The sequence below is a fragment of the Gorilla gorilla genome, chromosome 10 (genome assembly GCF_029281585.2).
Source record: "Gorilla gorilla gorilla isolate KB3781 chromosome 10, NHGRI_mGorGor1-v2.1_pri, whole genome shotgun sequence".
In the NCBI taxonomy this organism is placed as follows: Eukaryota; Metazoa; Chordata; class Mammalia; order Primates; family Hominidae; genus Gorilla; species Gorilla gorilla.
Window position 1 is genome coordinate 82,560,549 of NC_073234.2, and position 15,166 is coordinate 82,575,714.

The window sequence follows — 15,166 nt, forward strand, 5'->3', positions numbered from 1 at the left end:
ACCCGGCAGCCTCTTCTCTGCCCGCAGGTGCGCGTGGGCCTTGCTGCATTCAGGTGGAATGATGAACTTTTGCGCTCTTGGCTGATACATAGTTCTTTTTTGGATTATTAATTTTCGTGAAGGTGGGAAGAAGGGGGAGGGGAGCCAGGATGGAGGAAACTTCGTTCATAGGGTTTTCCCGCCAGCATCACTGTCAGTTCCTCTTGTCAGGTAAAACCAACTTAGGAACTCGGGATTTCAGTCTCATGTCCTCATATCCAAAATCACTGCCAAAGGGGTGGATTGCTGGATCTTAATCATAGCAGACGGATCTTCAAAAGGAAGAGATGTTTAATACGGACCTGGTGAATATGAAGCTTTATTACAGCAGTTCTGTTCAGGAGACCGGTACTGTTGGTTCCAAAGTGTTGTAATATGCATAGTGAAGATTTGCTATATTTTTACAGGTTATCTTTGTTTTTATTTTTCCTTGCACGCTTCGGTGATTGTTGCATTCTTTCCCGCCTCCCATCTCTTCACAAATAAGTTCTCAATCTAAAAAAATAAAAAAAATTGCTTATTTCCTTATACCTGTTTTGTTCTCTAATGCTTAGTGGTTGTAATTTGGGTGCATTTTAAAGGAAATAACAAATAGTCTTCAACTAAAATTGTGACTAAAGAGCTTGTTTGTTTTGTATGAACAATATGTTTTAACACTTGAAAATGTGTCCAAACCGTGTGGACTGGGAAGAACTTTTCGGATTTGTGAAAGGAGAACCATGAAAAAGTAGTAATTGTGTTCCTGATTAAATTGATATACTGGCTTATTAAAATAGTCAATGACCACAAAACCACGTATTACTTTAAAAAATATTTCTACCTAGGCAGCTCTTAAGTGTTGTATTTAAAACTTAAAAATCAGTTCGCTAATGGTAAAAATTTTAGTATTGTAACTTTTTGGAGGTGACATGTTTGTTTTGTGTGTTTTAGATTTGTGTAGTTCTAGGGCCAAAATTAAGATTCTTGGGGGAAATAAAGGTTTTATGTTGTTTTACGGATTGGAATGCCGTTTGATTTTTGGGGCTTTGCTTGCTTCCAATTCAAGTAATGGATGAGGTGTGTGGCGTGATTTCCTCCCCATTGCTGTCAGTTTGGCTCATCCTGTAAAGGTGGTAAATTTCATTCTGATTGTGGTCAATTTCAGTCTGAAGGTAGCACTTTATAATAATACAATTTTGTTCAACTAGTCAGACTCCTGTATGGGTATAAGTTTAGAAAGGCTAAAGAAATTATGTGGTGATACCATACATGTGATTATTGACTGAAGCTTGCTTTCTTAAATTTCCTGTGAAAGAAAGATAACATGTACATACCTAGTTGTTTTTTTCTTAAATAAATTACATGAAAGAAATAATGCTCTGATACTAAATGACAGTCACTGCTGAATTTGGTAAAGATTATCTATGAATTTTGCCTGGAGGATTAGTGTAATATTGATATATTAATAATAGTTGGTGAATGCTAAACAAGGTATGTTTAGGAGCAGTACGTGATTTCCAGTAATTTGGCATCATTAAGATATTTTTATCAACTCTCTTCTAAAAAACATTTTTATAATGCTCTGTAGCCATCTAGTTAATAAACAAGTCTTTGGAACTAAAGCACTTTATATATTTAGTTTAAACAGACATTTAATAATTAATTAGTGAGCGTTTGGAGTCAAGAATTTTGAAATTTTTTCTGCATATTTTTAGTATAGGCATTTATTTTAATTTGCTCTTTTTTAAAAAAATGATGCATTGTTCTCATTAGAAGTTTATTTATTTTGGCTTAAATACCAAGATTTGTGGCTACATATTTTAAAAATACCTAGCACTAGAAGGATCTTGAGGGCAAGGTTAACATTATGGAATGACCAACATGTGCAAAGCACTCTGCCTGTACTAACGACAAGAGAAGAAACAAATGCTGCCAAAATGAAGAGCAAATTTTATTATCCTCATGGTAGAATCCAAAGAGAATTTGACCTAGTCACGAGATCTGGGTTCTAATCATGTGTGATTCTTTGTAATGAACTGTAAGATCTTATGCAAGCTATTTAATTTGAGATTACATTTTCACTTCTGAGAGGCATGGACCTGACTAATTACAAAAGGTTGCTTATAGGCATAAAATTTCAGGTCTATTTATATAATTACATAGTTCATTAATACAGAGAAGGTAAAGAAATGAATGCAGGCTTAAAAATTTGGAAATTTCTGCATTTTAAAAGAATCTTTTTGTAGGACTTAATAGGCTCAATTCATTGAAAAATTGTAATATTTCTTTTGTGTTTTAGTATTGTGCATTATTTAAAAATGAGATATTAAGACAGGAGAAATGGGGAAGCATTAGGATGAGAAATGCTGAGATTAGGAACTCTGCCATATGCAGGGTTTTTGTTGTTGTTGTTTTGTTTTTTTTTGTTTGTTTTTTTGAGACGGAGTCTTTTCTGTCGCCAGGCTGTAGTGCGGGGGCGCCATCTCAGCTCACTTCAACCTCCACCTCCCAGGTTCAAGCAACTCCCTTGCCTCAGCCTCCCAAGTAGCTGGGATTACAGGCACGCACCACCAAGCCTGGCTAATTTTTTGTATTTTAGTCGAGACGGGGTTTCACCATGTTCGCCAACATGGTCTCGATCTTCTAACCTCGTGATCCACCCGCCTGGGCCTCCCAAAGTGCTGGGATTACAGGCGAGCACCGCATCCACCCATGCAGGGTTTTTTGTTTGTTTGTTTGTTTTAAAAAAAGGAGACTAGGAGCTCTTTTATAAAAAAAAGAGGAGGAGGCATTTGTGTGTCTTAATTACCAGGATAGTGCCTGTTACTTACTAGCCTCGGTTTAGTGAAAAGTTATTAATGAATGCCAATTCAAATAAAACCTTCAGAAGAAAAATGAAGAAACATTCCTTGGGACAGTACCTTAGAACAGTGCTTCTCATCACTTCCTCCCTAAAAGAAACACTTCTGGAGTGTACTGAGACTTTTTGCCAGAAAACATTTGTACCAGTGTATACAGTTATTTTAAGGACCTCTAGGGATGCATGTTCCATAAAGGAAGAAAGAGTAAACCTTATAATGTAGCCAATAGACAGGGGATTCGGTTGATACCAGAGTGAAAGCTTTAATGTGGATGAACCATGTGACACTCCATTTGTGGATATTAATATTGAATATTTGGTAGGTTGAGGTAACTAAGTTCTTTTCTTTTTTTTTTTTTTTTTTTTTTTTTAGAGATAGGGTCTCGCTCTGTCACCCCCGCTGGAGTGCAGTGGCACCACCTCAACTCACTGCAGCTTCAACCTCCTGGGCTCAAGCGATCTTCTTCCCACCTCAGCCCCCAGAATAGCTGGGACTACAGGTGCGCACCACCACACTCAGCTAATTTTTTTTATAGGGATGGGTATCACCATGTTTCCCAGGCTGGTCTCAAACTCTTGATTTCCGGCAATCTGCCCACCTTGGCCTCCCAAAGTGCTGGGATTACAGGCTTGAGCCACTGTGCCCAGCCACTTCTTTTATTTTCATATTCTTCAACCACCAGTTGATTTAAAATATTCCAAGGAATCAAGAGCTAAAGAAAATATCGTTATCTTTCTATATATAATAGTTAATATTAATGCTTACTGTGAGCTTGATTTTTGTTTATCCTTACAACTTTAGTAATAAAGAGGATAATAATCTCATTTATAGTTGAAGAAACTGAGATTTGGAGAGATTAAGTACTTGTTTAAGGTCAGTTAGATAGTAGGTCTGGGACTTATAGGATCTCTTTACCCCCAGAACATGAACTCTTAACCACCCAGCTATGTCACTTCTCCAGGGTTTAGACTAGGGGATGTTAAGATTCAGGCCTTAAATTTCATTTCCCTCTAAAATTAAGCTTATAGAATATTTCATGCTAGAAGATGCTTTTAATAATTCCTGAGGACTACAAAAAGTTTAAGATCTAGTGCTTACTTTCCCTAAATCTACATGCTTGTTGAATAGTTAAGACACTATTGTAAAAAGATGAATAACCCAGGGCAGTATGTAATTGTCAGGCATTAAGTGGCAGAGAATATTAAAGCAAGAAGATTCATGTCCATGGAGAGATTTGAGCCAGGTGTTGAAAATGAAACTCTAGATAGAAAGTGAAAATGTAAAGCACACGATACAAAACTTCACTGGGGAAGAGGGAATAGATAACCTGACTGTAGCTGGATGGATATTGTCCACAGAACTCCTTAAGAATAGGGACCTTGTCTTACTAAACGGAATCGTTCTCTTTGTCTGGCTCTGGGCCATGTGGGTTCTCAGTAGGTGCTTGTTTAAGTAGAATTGGATTTTATTTCCATTATATAGGGATTTTAGGAACCTCCAGGAAACCATTGTAAAATCAACTAAACTGTTTGTTTAAATACCACTTGATAGAATCTTCTTAAAATAATTCACCCCATTTTGGAATGCAAGTTTTCCCCAATTTGATAAAGGTTTATATTACCAGATTTATTTATTTAAGTGTCTTGGATATTGGACGATATTTTCTTTTGGAAACTGTTTAAAATGCTTGTAAAAAAAACTCAAGCCTTTTAAGGAATCAGGTTTTCAGAGCTGGAAGGAACCTTAGAGATCCTATCATATAGCTGAAAGTACAGTGTGGGTGGGCATTTACAATAACATAACAGGAAATAGTGAAATTATCTTAAGTACTTGTGCTTGGAGAAAAGCAGGTTTAATCAGAAGAAATAGATTTGCAGAGATTAAGAAGGTGATTTCTGGGCACTTTTAAAAATACTTAGCAGGTTGATGGCAGTAACTTTCTTGATTTTGCTTTGATGTTTTCTTCTTGATATATACTGTGCTAACTGGTTATCAGCAGTGATTAGGGCTCACCACTGAGAAAGAGGAGGAAGGGACCTCACAGAGAAAACTGGGAAGAAAGATAAGTAAAGATTAGATTTCTTTACATGAACAATATTAAGACTATTGCAATTTAGGCCTTGTGTGGTGGCTCATGACTGTAATTCCAGCACTTTGGGAGGCCAAGGCAGGCAGATCATCTGAGGTCAGGAGTTCATGACCAGCCTGGACAACATGGTGAAACCCCATCTCTACTAAAAATATAAAAATTAGCCAGGCATGGTGGTGCATACCTGTAATCCCAGCTACTCGCGAGGCTGAGGCAGCAGAATTGCTGGAACCTGCGAGGCAGAGGTTGCAGTGAGCCGAGATTGCACCACTGCACTGTGGCCTGGGTGACAGAGGGAGACTGTCTCAAAAAGGAAAAAAAAAAAACTGTTCCAACTTAATTCATAGCACTCTAAGGAATAACTGAGGAAAAGTGAAATAGCCGTGGTGTATGTGCAGGATCTCTGAAAGGTAATTGGTGTACTGAGTGATAAAATTGACCATATCAACTAGATTTCTGGTTGGAAGCAAGAGTAAAATTGTGTTTATGTATGATGGGAGAGGCTGTGGTGAGAGTTATTGTGAGTGCAAGGTATCTGTCGATCTAGTGCATACCTAGTGTAAGTTCCAGACTGTGTTACTCATCACTGTGTTTGTAGAGTAGAGTTCCTTATGTTGGTGCCCTCAAAATACTTGTTGAATAAAGGAATGAGATGGCACTGCCTACAGGTCATATCAACCTGGGAATTCCATTGAAGTCTGAAACGTAAACATTTATCTTTTTCTTTTCCCATCTTAATGCCTTCTTTATCCTTATTTTGGCCTGTTAAGTTACCATCCACTGAAAGTCACAAGCAGAAAATCTTTGATATCACCCTTCTCCCGTCTGTCTTCTTTAGTCTCCCGATGAGTATTTCTCAAATTAATCTTGCTGTCTCAGGCCTCTTCCTAACCCAGTTTGTTCCCTCTGGCCATTAGAATTTTCTTCCTATATACTGCAGCTGATCATTGCCTCCCTCACTAATTTCCATTGACCACAAGATAAACTCCAGATTTCTTAGCTGTTGCCCATCTGAATTCGTAGAGACTGCTCTCCTAAAATCCCTAACAGTCTCCCTAGTCTCCTAATATAACTCATTTAGTGGATATTTTCTTTGCTCATCTATTTGGTATATTTTTTTAAATCACTTTTTCCTTCTTGGAATTCTCTTATATGGGCATCCTGACACGAGTTGGGTTTTTGTCCGTAATAGTCAGGGAAAACACACACTTTAGGGTATCAGAGGATGTTAGAAGGAACCTATTCATTTGGGTAATTTGGGAAAGAGTCTAAGGAAGTGAAGCCTTGCTTTAGGTTGAATGTTGTCAGAAAGTGAGGTCGATTCTGTGATTCGGCCTCTTAATAAATTTTATAGGGAGGGCTGACCTAAGCAGGGGGAAAGCTGTAGTTGGTAAAGAAGTGTCAGTCACTCATTTAACTGGAGAGGTGAATGTTTGCTATTTTGTATTGCTCAATGACCTTGTCCGAAATGGATGTTCTGTGAGATTGTTTATGTCCAAGAAAACAATATGCCTTAGCTGTTAAGCATCAGATCGGTTAGTAATAACACTGAGATTTAATTATGAGTCTCAGATAAGTTTCTGGAATGTGGAGGCTGCTGTTTTTTTCTTTATCAGTGCCCACTTTTGGCCAAGGGTAGACAAAGTTGGGCTGCAGGACATTAATTTTTGATTTTCACATCTTCACTATGGCGGAGATTTTGTTAAGATCAGAGGAATATCCATTCCATGTAGTTTGCAGTTTAACCAAAGTTAATCCTTTCTTCTGTTGTAAGATGAGCAGTTTATTCATCTGATATGACAATGGCTGCAGGGTAACATTAAGACTCTGGACAAGGATATGTTAGCTGACTGTATTACCCAGTCTTGTGGTTTTCCTTTTACTTCTTTCCTGCTAGCTCATCCTTACCATCCCTATAGCTGACTGTATTACCCAGTCTTGTGGTTTTCCTTTTACTTCTTTCCTGCTAGCTCATCCTTACCATCCCTATATCTAATCCATTTTGAAGAACTATTAATTTTAGTTTGTAAAATTCAAACCAACTAGTTCTCATTATTTATAGTATGTTTTGTAACATTATCACAAACACTGAGTTAGCAAGTACTGAACCATTGCTTCTGAGGGAATTATGGAATTAGTTTCTGTGAGTCCTGAGTCCCATTATTTTAATCAGTTGGTGAGTTTGTAACCTTGTTTTATGAGTGTTTCTTTTAAAGTTGTCTTAATATATATTGCTGATTCATTAACATTGAATTCACAGCCAATAAAGAAGCTTATCTAACACATATGTTTTTTTCAGAAGGCACATTATAGCCTTCTTGCACTTAGGAATGCTAGACAGCATTTCAGCACTGTGCTTGGAGGCCATATTAAACAACAGGAGCACCAAGAAAAAGCACAAACATGTGAAAAACATGGGCTGAAATAGGCCAAGAAGAAGATGCTTGTTTACAACATGAGAGCTGGAGCTAGAAGGCAGAGTGTTGCTTTGTGCCACCACAGCTGGGAGTGTATGTGTTGGATTACTCAAATTTTTCACCACTCGAAACTCATCCAAATGACTGTGAAATAGGAAGCATTAATTTTAGCTTTACAAATAAATGTTAATGAGTAGGTGAATTCGCAAATATGGAACCTGGGAATAATGAGAATCAACTGTATGTCATTTTTTTTTTCCATCTTCATTGATTGCCATAACCTAAGTCAGGCTATCATAATTTCTCAGTCATTCTCCTAACTAGTCTCCATTCAGTATGGCCAGATGAAGATTTGTTCTCTCCAAAGTATGGTCCACAGTATAGCTGGAGTAATGTTTCTGAAATGTAAATCTGATCATTGCATTTATTCCCCATCTGTAACCCAGTTGTTTTTCAGTAGCTTCCCATTGCTCTTAGAATAAAGGCTAAAATCCTGATATGGTCTATAAATCCTTTAAATTCCTGGCCCTTGCTTACCTGGCACTAATTTCCTCCTGCTTCACCATAATTTTGCCCAGTCTTTATTTATTTTTGAGACAGAGTGTCACTCTTTTGCTCAGGCTGGGGTGCAGTGGCGTGATCTTGACTCACTGCAACCTCCACCGCCCGGCTTCAAGCGACTGCCTCCCAGGTTCAAGCATTTCCCCTGCCTCAGCCTCCCAAATAGGTGGGATTACAGGCATGTACTACCATGCCTGGCTAATTTTGTATTTTTGGTAGAGACGGGGTTTCACCATGTTGTCCAGGCTGGTTTGGAACTCCTGACCTCCACGTGCCTAGGTCTCCCAAAGTGCTGGGATTACAGGTGTGAGCCACCATGCCCAGCTCCTACTCTTTAGATCAGTCTTTCCTGACACAACCCGCAGTTCAGTCTAGGTCATGTTACTTTGTTTATACGATAGTGCTTTCTTGTTTTGGGGTGAATCTCACTCTGTCACCTAGGCTGTAGTGCAGTGGCTCAATCTCGGCTCACTGCAACCTCTGTCTCCCAGGTTCAAGTGATTCTCCTGCCTTAGCCTCCCAAGTAGGTGAGATTACAGGTGTACACCACCACACCCAGCTAATTTTTGTAATTTTAGTAGAGACGGGGTTTCACCATGTTGGCCAGGCTGGTCTCAAACTCCTGACCTCAGGAGATCTGCCTGCCTCGGCCTCCCAAAGTGCTGGGATTACAGGCGTGAGCCACTGGCTCCTGGCCCCATAGTGTTTTCTTGATAACACTTTCCTTCATAGCATTTATCTTAGTTCTTAGTTCTGCAGGTGCTTACTCATACATGCAATTTAAAAAGTTAATATGCCTTTTACTAGACTGCAATGTAAGCTCCAAGACAGCAAGAATTGTGTGTGCTTTGGTTAGCCCTTATATCAGCAACAACTAGTACAGTACCTGATATGTAGTAGGTTCTTATTACATAGTGTATGAGTATATAACGCCATTCCCATTTTGACCTCAGCCTATATTCCCATCATCTTCCTATTAGGTTTCTGTGCTCCACATACTGAACTGTTTCCTTAGTCCTTCACTCTGAGGTGCTCTGTCCTTCCCCACCACCAAAAAAAAAAAAAAAAAAAAGTAATTTAAATTCCAAACCAATTTTTCCCATGCAAACCCCTATTCATCCTTTGAGATCCAACCCAACAGTCAACTCTTGGGTGTGATAATTTCCATATGCTCTTGAGTAGTGTTTTATAAAATGTATTGAGATCTGTGTCCTTAGCACCATACCTAAAAGAGTAAATGCTGAAGAGACATGGACATGCCATGGACAGCTTTCAAACTGGTCAAACAGCTTCCTTAATAAGATTAATAGTGTAAATTTTTAATGCCACATTTATAGAAGGAATAAATTATTCCCAGAACTTTGTGATTTCAGGGTCACCATTTAAAAGCAACTCTTGGTATTATAATAATCTACTTTTTCTGCTTTTTAAAAATATCTATTGCTAATTTTGATAGTGCTCATTTCAACTTTTTAAAATATTTAACCATTAATCATAGATTTTTGAAAATCAGTAGGCTTCTTTATTACAGTATAAGTAAGCTGCTTGATGTTAGGGGGGCCAAAGTGTATTCAACTTTTATCTGTTCTTATTTCTTAGTCCAGAGTTTCTTACATAATAGACAGTGAATAAATAAACAATAAGTAAAGAATGAATTTGTGCCGGTAGAACCATACAGGACCATAAAACAACTTTTTACTTGGGATTATGTTTTTCTACTTAAATTGATGATCCCTGTTTTCTCTGGAAGCAGATAACTGGCATTGCAGTGGTTCTTAGAGGTCATAACTATTATGGTTATTTAATGGATTTTGTTTAAGTAAAACAGTTAAGATTTTTTCAGTACTTTGTGTGCAGGAGTGCCTGCATTAATGTGTTATGCAATTTTTTCACTTTCCAGAATATTAATGAAAATTAGTCATGTAGTTTTAATTTTGTTTTGTCACATTATAAAATGGGTGAGGGGCTTCCAATTAGGAGAGCTGTGTCCATTTTTTAAAAGTACATGCTTAATTGATCTTGTATTGCCCCAATGCAAATATAAGCTTTTTTAAAAATAAGCAGTTTTACAGAATGTGGTAAGAATTAAACTATTAGGTTGGTGCAAAAGTAATTGTGGTTTTTGCCATAATACATACTTGCATGTAGTGTAAAACTTTGTCAGATCAGCATTAAATGAACATACTAGTTATTGGAATTATCCTTAAAATTACCTTACATGTAATGCATTTCTAAATTATTAAGTTGTTTTGCCAACCTTTACCACACAGTTTATTACCCATGTTGTGGACTGTCTCCATAGCTGTTTATCAATTCAGCTCCAATAGTTGTTTTTTTATTTAAACATGGATTTTGACATTTCTCTGTAGTGTACAAAATAATGTATTTTTACTAAAACTGTATCTGGTTCAAATAAAAGAAAAAAGTGTTAACTAGTTATCTTAGTTGGATTGCTTCCGTAAGTGGAGGGGAGCCAAGAATTATGGGACAAGTTCATTTGGCTTTTAAGGAGGTCTTAGGGCTTTATTTGAATGTGATTATCTCATATTCTGAGAAATCACTTTTAAAACAGTGAATTGTTTGGTAAGGCATGTGGAGAAGAAAATCTGAGATGCTGTTTTTACCTTATTTTACCTGAGACTCTATTTATCTTGTCCACCATTCAGTCCTTTTCATTTAAAGCTGAGATTAGATGATTGATCACTCTGGGTTTTTGCCAGGCAACACACTGTTAAACCTTCCTTTGGCAGTGGTTCTTAAGGGGAGGGGAGGTGGGAGATGTCAGGGGGAAGAGCTACTTTCTAGAATCACCTCTTCACTATTTTGAAAATAAGCCTGGTGGCTGGGCACAGTGGCTCTTGCTTGTAATCCCAACACTGTGGGAGGCCGAGGCAGGCGGATTCCCTGAGGTCAGGCGTTCAAGACCAGCCTGGGCAACATGGTGAAACCCTAAAATACAATAATACTAAATTTTTTTTATGAATTATTTTTTATAAATTATAATAATTATAATAAATTATAATTATAAATAATATTAAATTATTATTTTTGTATAGTAAATACTAAAAATACAAAAATTAGCTGGGCGTGGTGACAGGCGCCTGTAATCCCAACTACTTGAGAGGCTGAGGCAGGAAAATAGCTTGAACCTGGGAGGCGGAGGTTGCGGTGAGCCGAGATCCTGCCACTGCACTCCAGCCTGGGCGACAGAGCAAGACTCCCTCTACAAAAAAAAGAGAATGAAAAAGAAAATAGGCCTGATACCTAGTGATGGGTATTTTGGAAAATTTCCAGTAATATGTGATCATCCCCTGCAATGCAACATACTTGTTTTGAAAGTGTTCTTAATGTTTGGAAGGTGTTCTTAATGTTTTTGGTTAAGGGCTTCCTAGATAGAATTCAAATCTCATGTAAAGAAAAAGTAAAGAGGAACTTTTCTCACCTAAAAGCAGTGATGCAATTAATTAGAATGAAAGAGTACTCACTGTAGGTCCTGGTAGTCAATTTGAGATCAAGACTGACCTGGGGAAAATAATTTTGGATAGTGGTACCTCATATAAAAGCATATCAGTACTTAAAAAATCTCACCGTCTCTCTGGATACAATGAATTTTAAGTACATTATTGCTCTTTTCCTTGGTAGCTTTTAGATTAAATTTTTGATCACTTTTTTTAAAAAGTGGATGAGTTTTATAATAAAAGATGTTTCTGTTGAGTGAATGGTATAGCAGTGGATTTGAGAAATCATTATCTTTTTAAATTAATGCTTTAAAATTTTAAAATTAACAAATTTTATTTTATTTTTTGATAGGTTTATGGCTACAAATGATTTGATGACGGAGCTGCAGAAAGATTCCATCAAGTTGGATGATGATAGTGAAAGGAAAGTAGTGAAAATGATTTTGAAGTTATTGGAAGATAAAAATGGAGAGGTACAGAATTTAGCTGTCAAATGGTAAGTTGTTTTTTACTGGTTGAGTCTTTCTTCCTGCTCCCCCAACCCTGTTTTTAAAAACTCTATGATAAGTAGTAAATTATCTTAGCCTTGTACTATCTCTTTCTAGTGTTTGTGTGTAGAATTTTTAGGTGACTAATGTTTAGTGTTTGTATATGGTATATATAGTGTATTTCCTTACAGCATATAAGTTACTAAATGGTACTTTCTTTTAATTCTTACGAAGTGCATGTAGGGAACTCCAAAAACAATGGTTCTCTCATTTGTTTCACTATAGTCTACATTTTTAGCTGAGTTAAAGGCCTACTTGCCTCTATGTATCTCTGTATTCCAGTGGGGATGAAATTTTAAAATGAAATGATTAAGGAAAATTAAAAACTAATAATAATAACATTCTTTTTTTTTAAGGCAGGGTCTCACCTTGTCTCCCAGGTGAGAGTGCAGTGGTGTGATCACAGCTCGCTGCAGCCTTGACCTCCTGGGCTAAAATCCTCCTGCCTCATTTTTTAAAATTTTCTTGTAGAGACAAGGTCTCACTCTGTGGCCCAGGCTGGTCTCTAACTCCTGGGCTCAAGTGATCCTCCCACCTTGGCCTCCCAAAGTGCTGGGATTATGGGCATGAGCCACCATGCCCATCCAAAAAACTAATAATAATAAAATTCTTAATAAAGAATAGCAGCAGTTAAACCATAGTTAACTCAAAACAACACTGATGATACAATATATATATCATCAGTTGGTACAATATACATATGATACGATAGTTACATAGAGTCTTTTCTAAGAATTATGGAGATTCTGATTGTCTTTGTGTATACATTGCAGTGGGAGCTTCTTGCTATGCATGATGTTGGTAGTTTGGTTTCTTATTTTTAGTAGGGTAAAGAATTTGAGTTCTCAATAAATTCCATTAACATACTGATTTAGTTTATGAATGTCAACTTTTAGAAACCCTTAATTTACATGGTTATTAGTATAACCTTTAGTCTTATAAAAATTATGGAATTATGTCTTTGTACATCATTATATTTGGTATCAATTTAAATAAAGCATTATCCCATTGTTACTTCTTTTTAAAGGATTTTAAATTTGTTTTAGCCTAAACTTTTACATATCCCTTATAAAAGTAAATAAAAATATGAGAACTAATTTGTCAGCATAGAATTTCCAGACATGCAATACAAATTTCTTTAACTTGGGACATTTGCAAGTTTAAAATAAAATGGGTCTTTCAAAAAATGGTGTTGTATGGGAGTGGTGGCTCACACCTGTAATCCTAGCACTTTGGGAGGCTGAGGCAGGTGGATCACCTGAGGTCAGGAGTTCGAGACCAGCCTGGGCAACATGTAGAAACCCTGTCTCTACTAAAATACAAAAATTAGCCAGGCATGGTGGCGCACGCCTGTAATCCCTGCTACTTGGGAGGCTGAGGCAGCAGAATCGCTTGAACCTGGAAGGCGGAGGTTGCAGGGAGCCAAGATCGTGCCACTGCATGCCAGCCTGGACGACAGAGCAAGACTGTGTCTCAAAAAAAAAAAAAGTGTTATAGAATGATACAGATGAGTCAGTAATTTTACTTTAATTCTTTATCTTTTAATATCTTTTTGCCATGTGCCTAATAAACAAAATTAAACTTTGTTCAAAATATATCCTGAATGTTTCTCAACCTTTTAAAAAAATAAGTCTTTAAAAAAGTAATCTTTGTCCCATATTGAGAGTTGGGAGGTACGTACTTCTTAGTCACTTTAGTATGTATCTTTACTCATTAGGAACCTGAGTTTCTTGACCTTTTGTTGATATTTTATATTTATAATTAGAGGAGTTGGGGAGAAATAACATATATTCAAGAAAATAAAGGAATTAGGATATAAATAAATAGAGTAGGAGATAAAATGATAGTAAATAATCTAAGAGCTGGGTCTTGGAGGATGGAAAATCCCAATAGATTATTAAGCAGCCATATCAATTATTAAGCAGCCATATCAAAAAATTGGAAAAATTGAACAAAAACTTTCCATTTTTGGAAAAATTGAACAAAGAATTCATCACCCAAAAGAAAGATCCGGAAATATTTCACAGATGTCTTTAAAACCTCAAAGAACAGATAATTCCAGTACAGAGAGTTGTGGTACTGTTCTAGAACATAGGGTAAGTATGAAAACCTTCCAGACTTTTATTTAAATTAAATACTGATAACAGATCCTGACTAATGATAATACTTAAAAAAAAGAAAGAAAACTATAGACTAGCTTCATTTAAATGTTCAAAATAAAATATAGCAGTGTATTATTAGTAACATACTGTGACTAAGATTTCAAGGGGGCAGTTCAGTATTATACGCTTTATTAATACAGTTATTATGTTAGTAGGTCAAAGGGAGAAAAAACTATCTGGTTAGTTGTCAAGACACTGGTAAGAGTCAACATTGAATCTTGATTAAAACAAAACAAACAAAAGCACTTAGTTTACTTACTATAATTAGGGAGGTGAAGAACTTCCAAAAACCAGCATCATACTTGATTTGTCATTAGAATGAAGAACAGGTTGAAGATGTATTATCCCACTTGACAGAATTCATCATCTGTTCCAGGTAAAACATGTAACAACATAGGAATTGATAGGTCCTTAAAAGAGTACACATGCATGTACACACACACACACACACACAAACTTTCTTCAGCCCATGCACACATACACACACACACACTTCAGCCCCCGCCCCCGACACACACACATACACACACTTACTTCAGCCCAAAAGTTATAAAATACCAGATACATTCACCCTAAAGTCAGGGACAAGGCAAATATGTGTATCTCTCTGCTGTTTCTTTTGAGGGTATTAACCACTTTAAGACAGAGGGGTAGGAAGAAAGTTAGAGGCATAAGAATTGAAAAGTATATGTGGGAAAAACAAGTCAATTAAGAAAAATTGAATTTACAAAAAATTCAGTGAGGTAGGATGTAAAATTTACAAAATTAGTAGCTTTTCGTATAAGCTTTTGATAAGTAGCTTTTCATATGGGCAATCAGAAGATACAGTAGAAAGGAACACCCATTTATTATAGCAACAGAAAGACAACGTAGGAGTAAATGTAACAAGAAATGTTACAGTGGTGACCTTGTATTGCAGTCTTGTGTAGTGTAAGGCAAGATTACAGTTTTCTGTTGTTCCAAATTTATGGGAGAAAAATTTTAAAATACTTCAAGATACAAAAATGCACTTGAACAAGCAGAGAGATATTTCATGTCCTTGGATGGGATAA

The 15,166-nt window shown here is 36.7% G+C and overlaps 1 protein-coding gene and 1 long non-coding RNA gene across 2 annotated transcripts in view; one reads left to right on the forward strand and one right to left on the reverse strand.

The window, feature by feature from the left end:
- The window catches only part of CAND1 (cullin associated and neddylation dissociated 1), a 44,572-nt gene that overhangs the window by 1,337 nt on the left and 28,069 nt on the right, over positions 1 to 15,166 (forward strand). The window contains exon 2 of the mRNA XM_004053523.5: positions 11,757 to 11,900. Coding sequence (XP_004053571.1) covers positions 11,757 to 11,900 — 144 coding nt within the window. The remainder of the gene's footprint in view (positions 1 to 11,756; positions 11,901 to 15,166) is intronic.
- Positions 341 to 14,469, reverse strand: LOC109029183 (uncharacterized). The gene is made up of 2 exons (XR_002008242.2): positions 14,374 to 14,469; positions 341 to 534 (listed from the first exon to the last, which is right to left on the reverse strand). It is a non-coding gene; the product is annotated as an uncharacterized lncRNA (long non-coding RNA).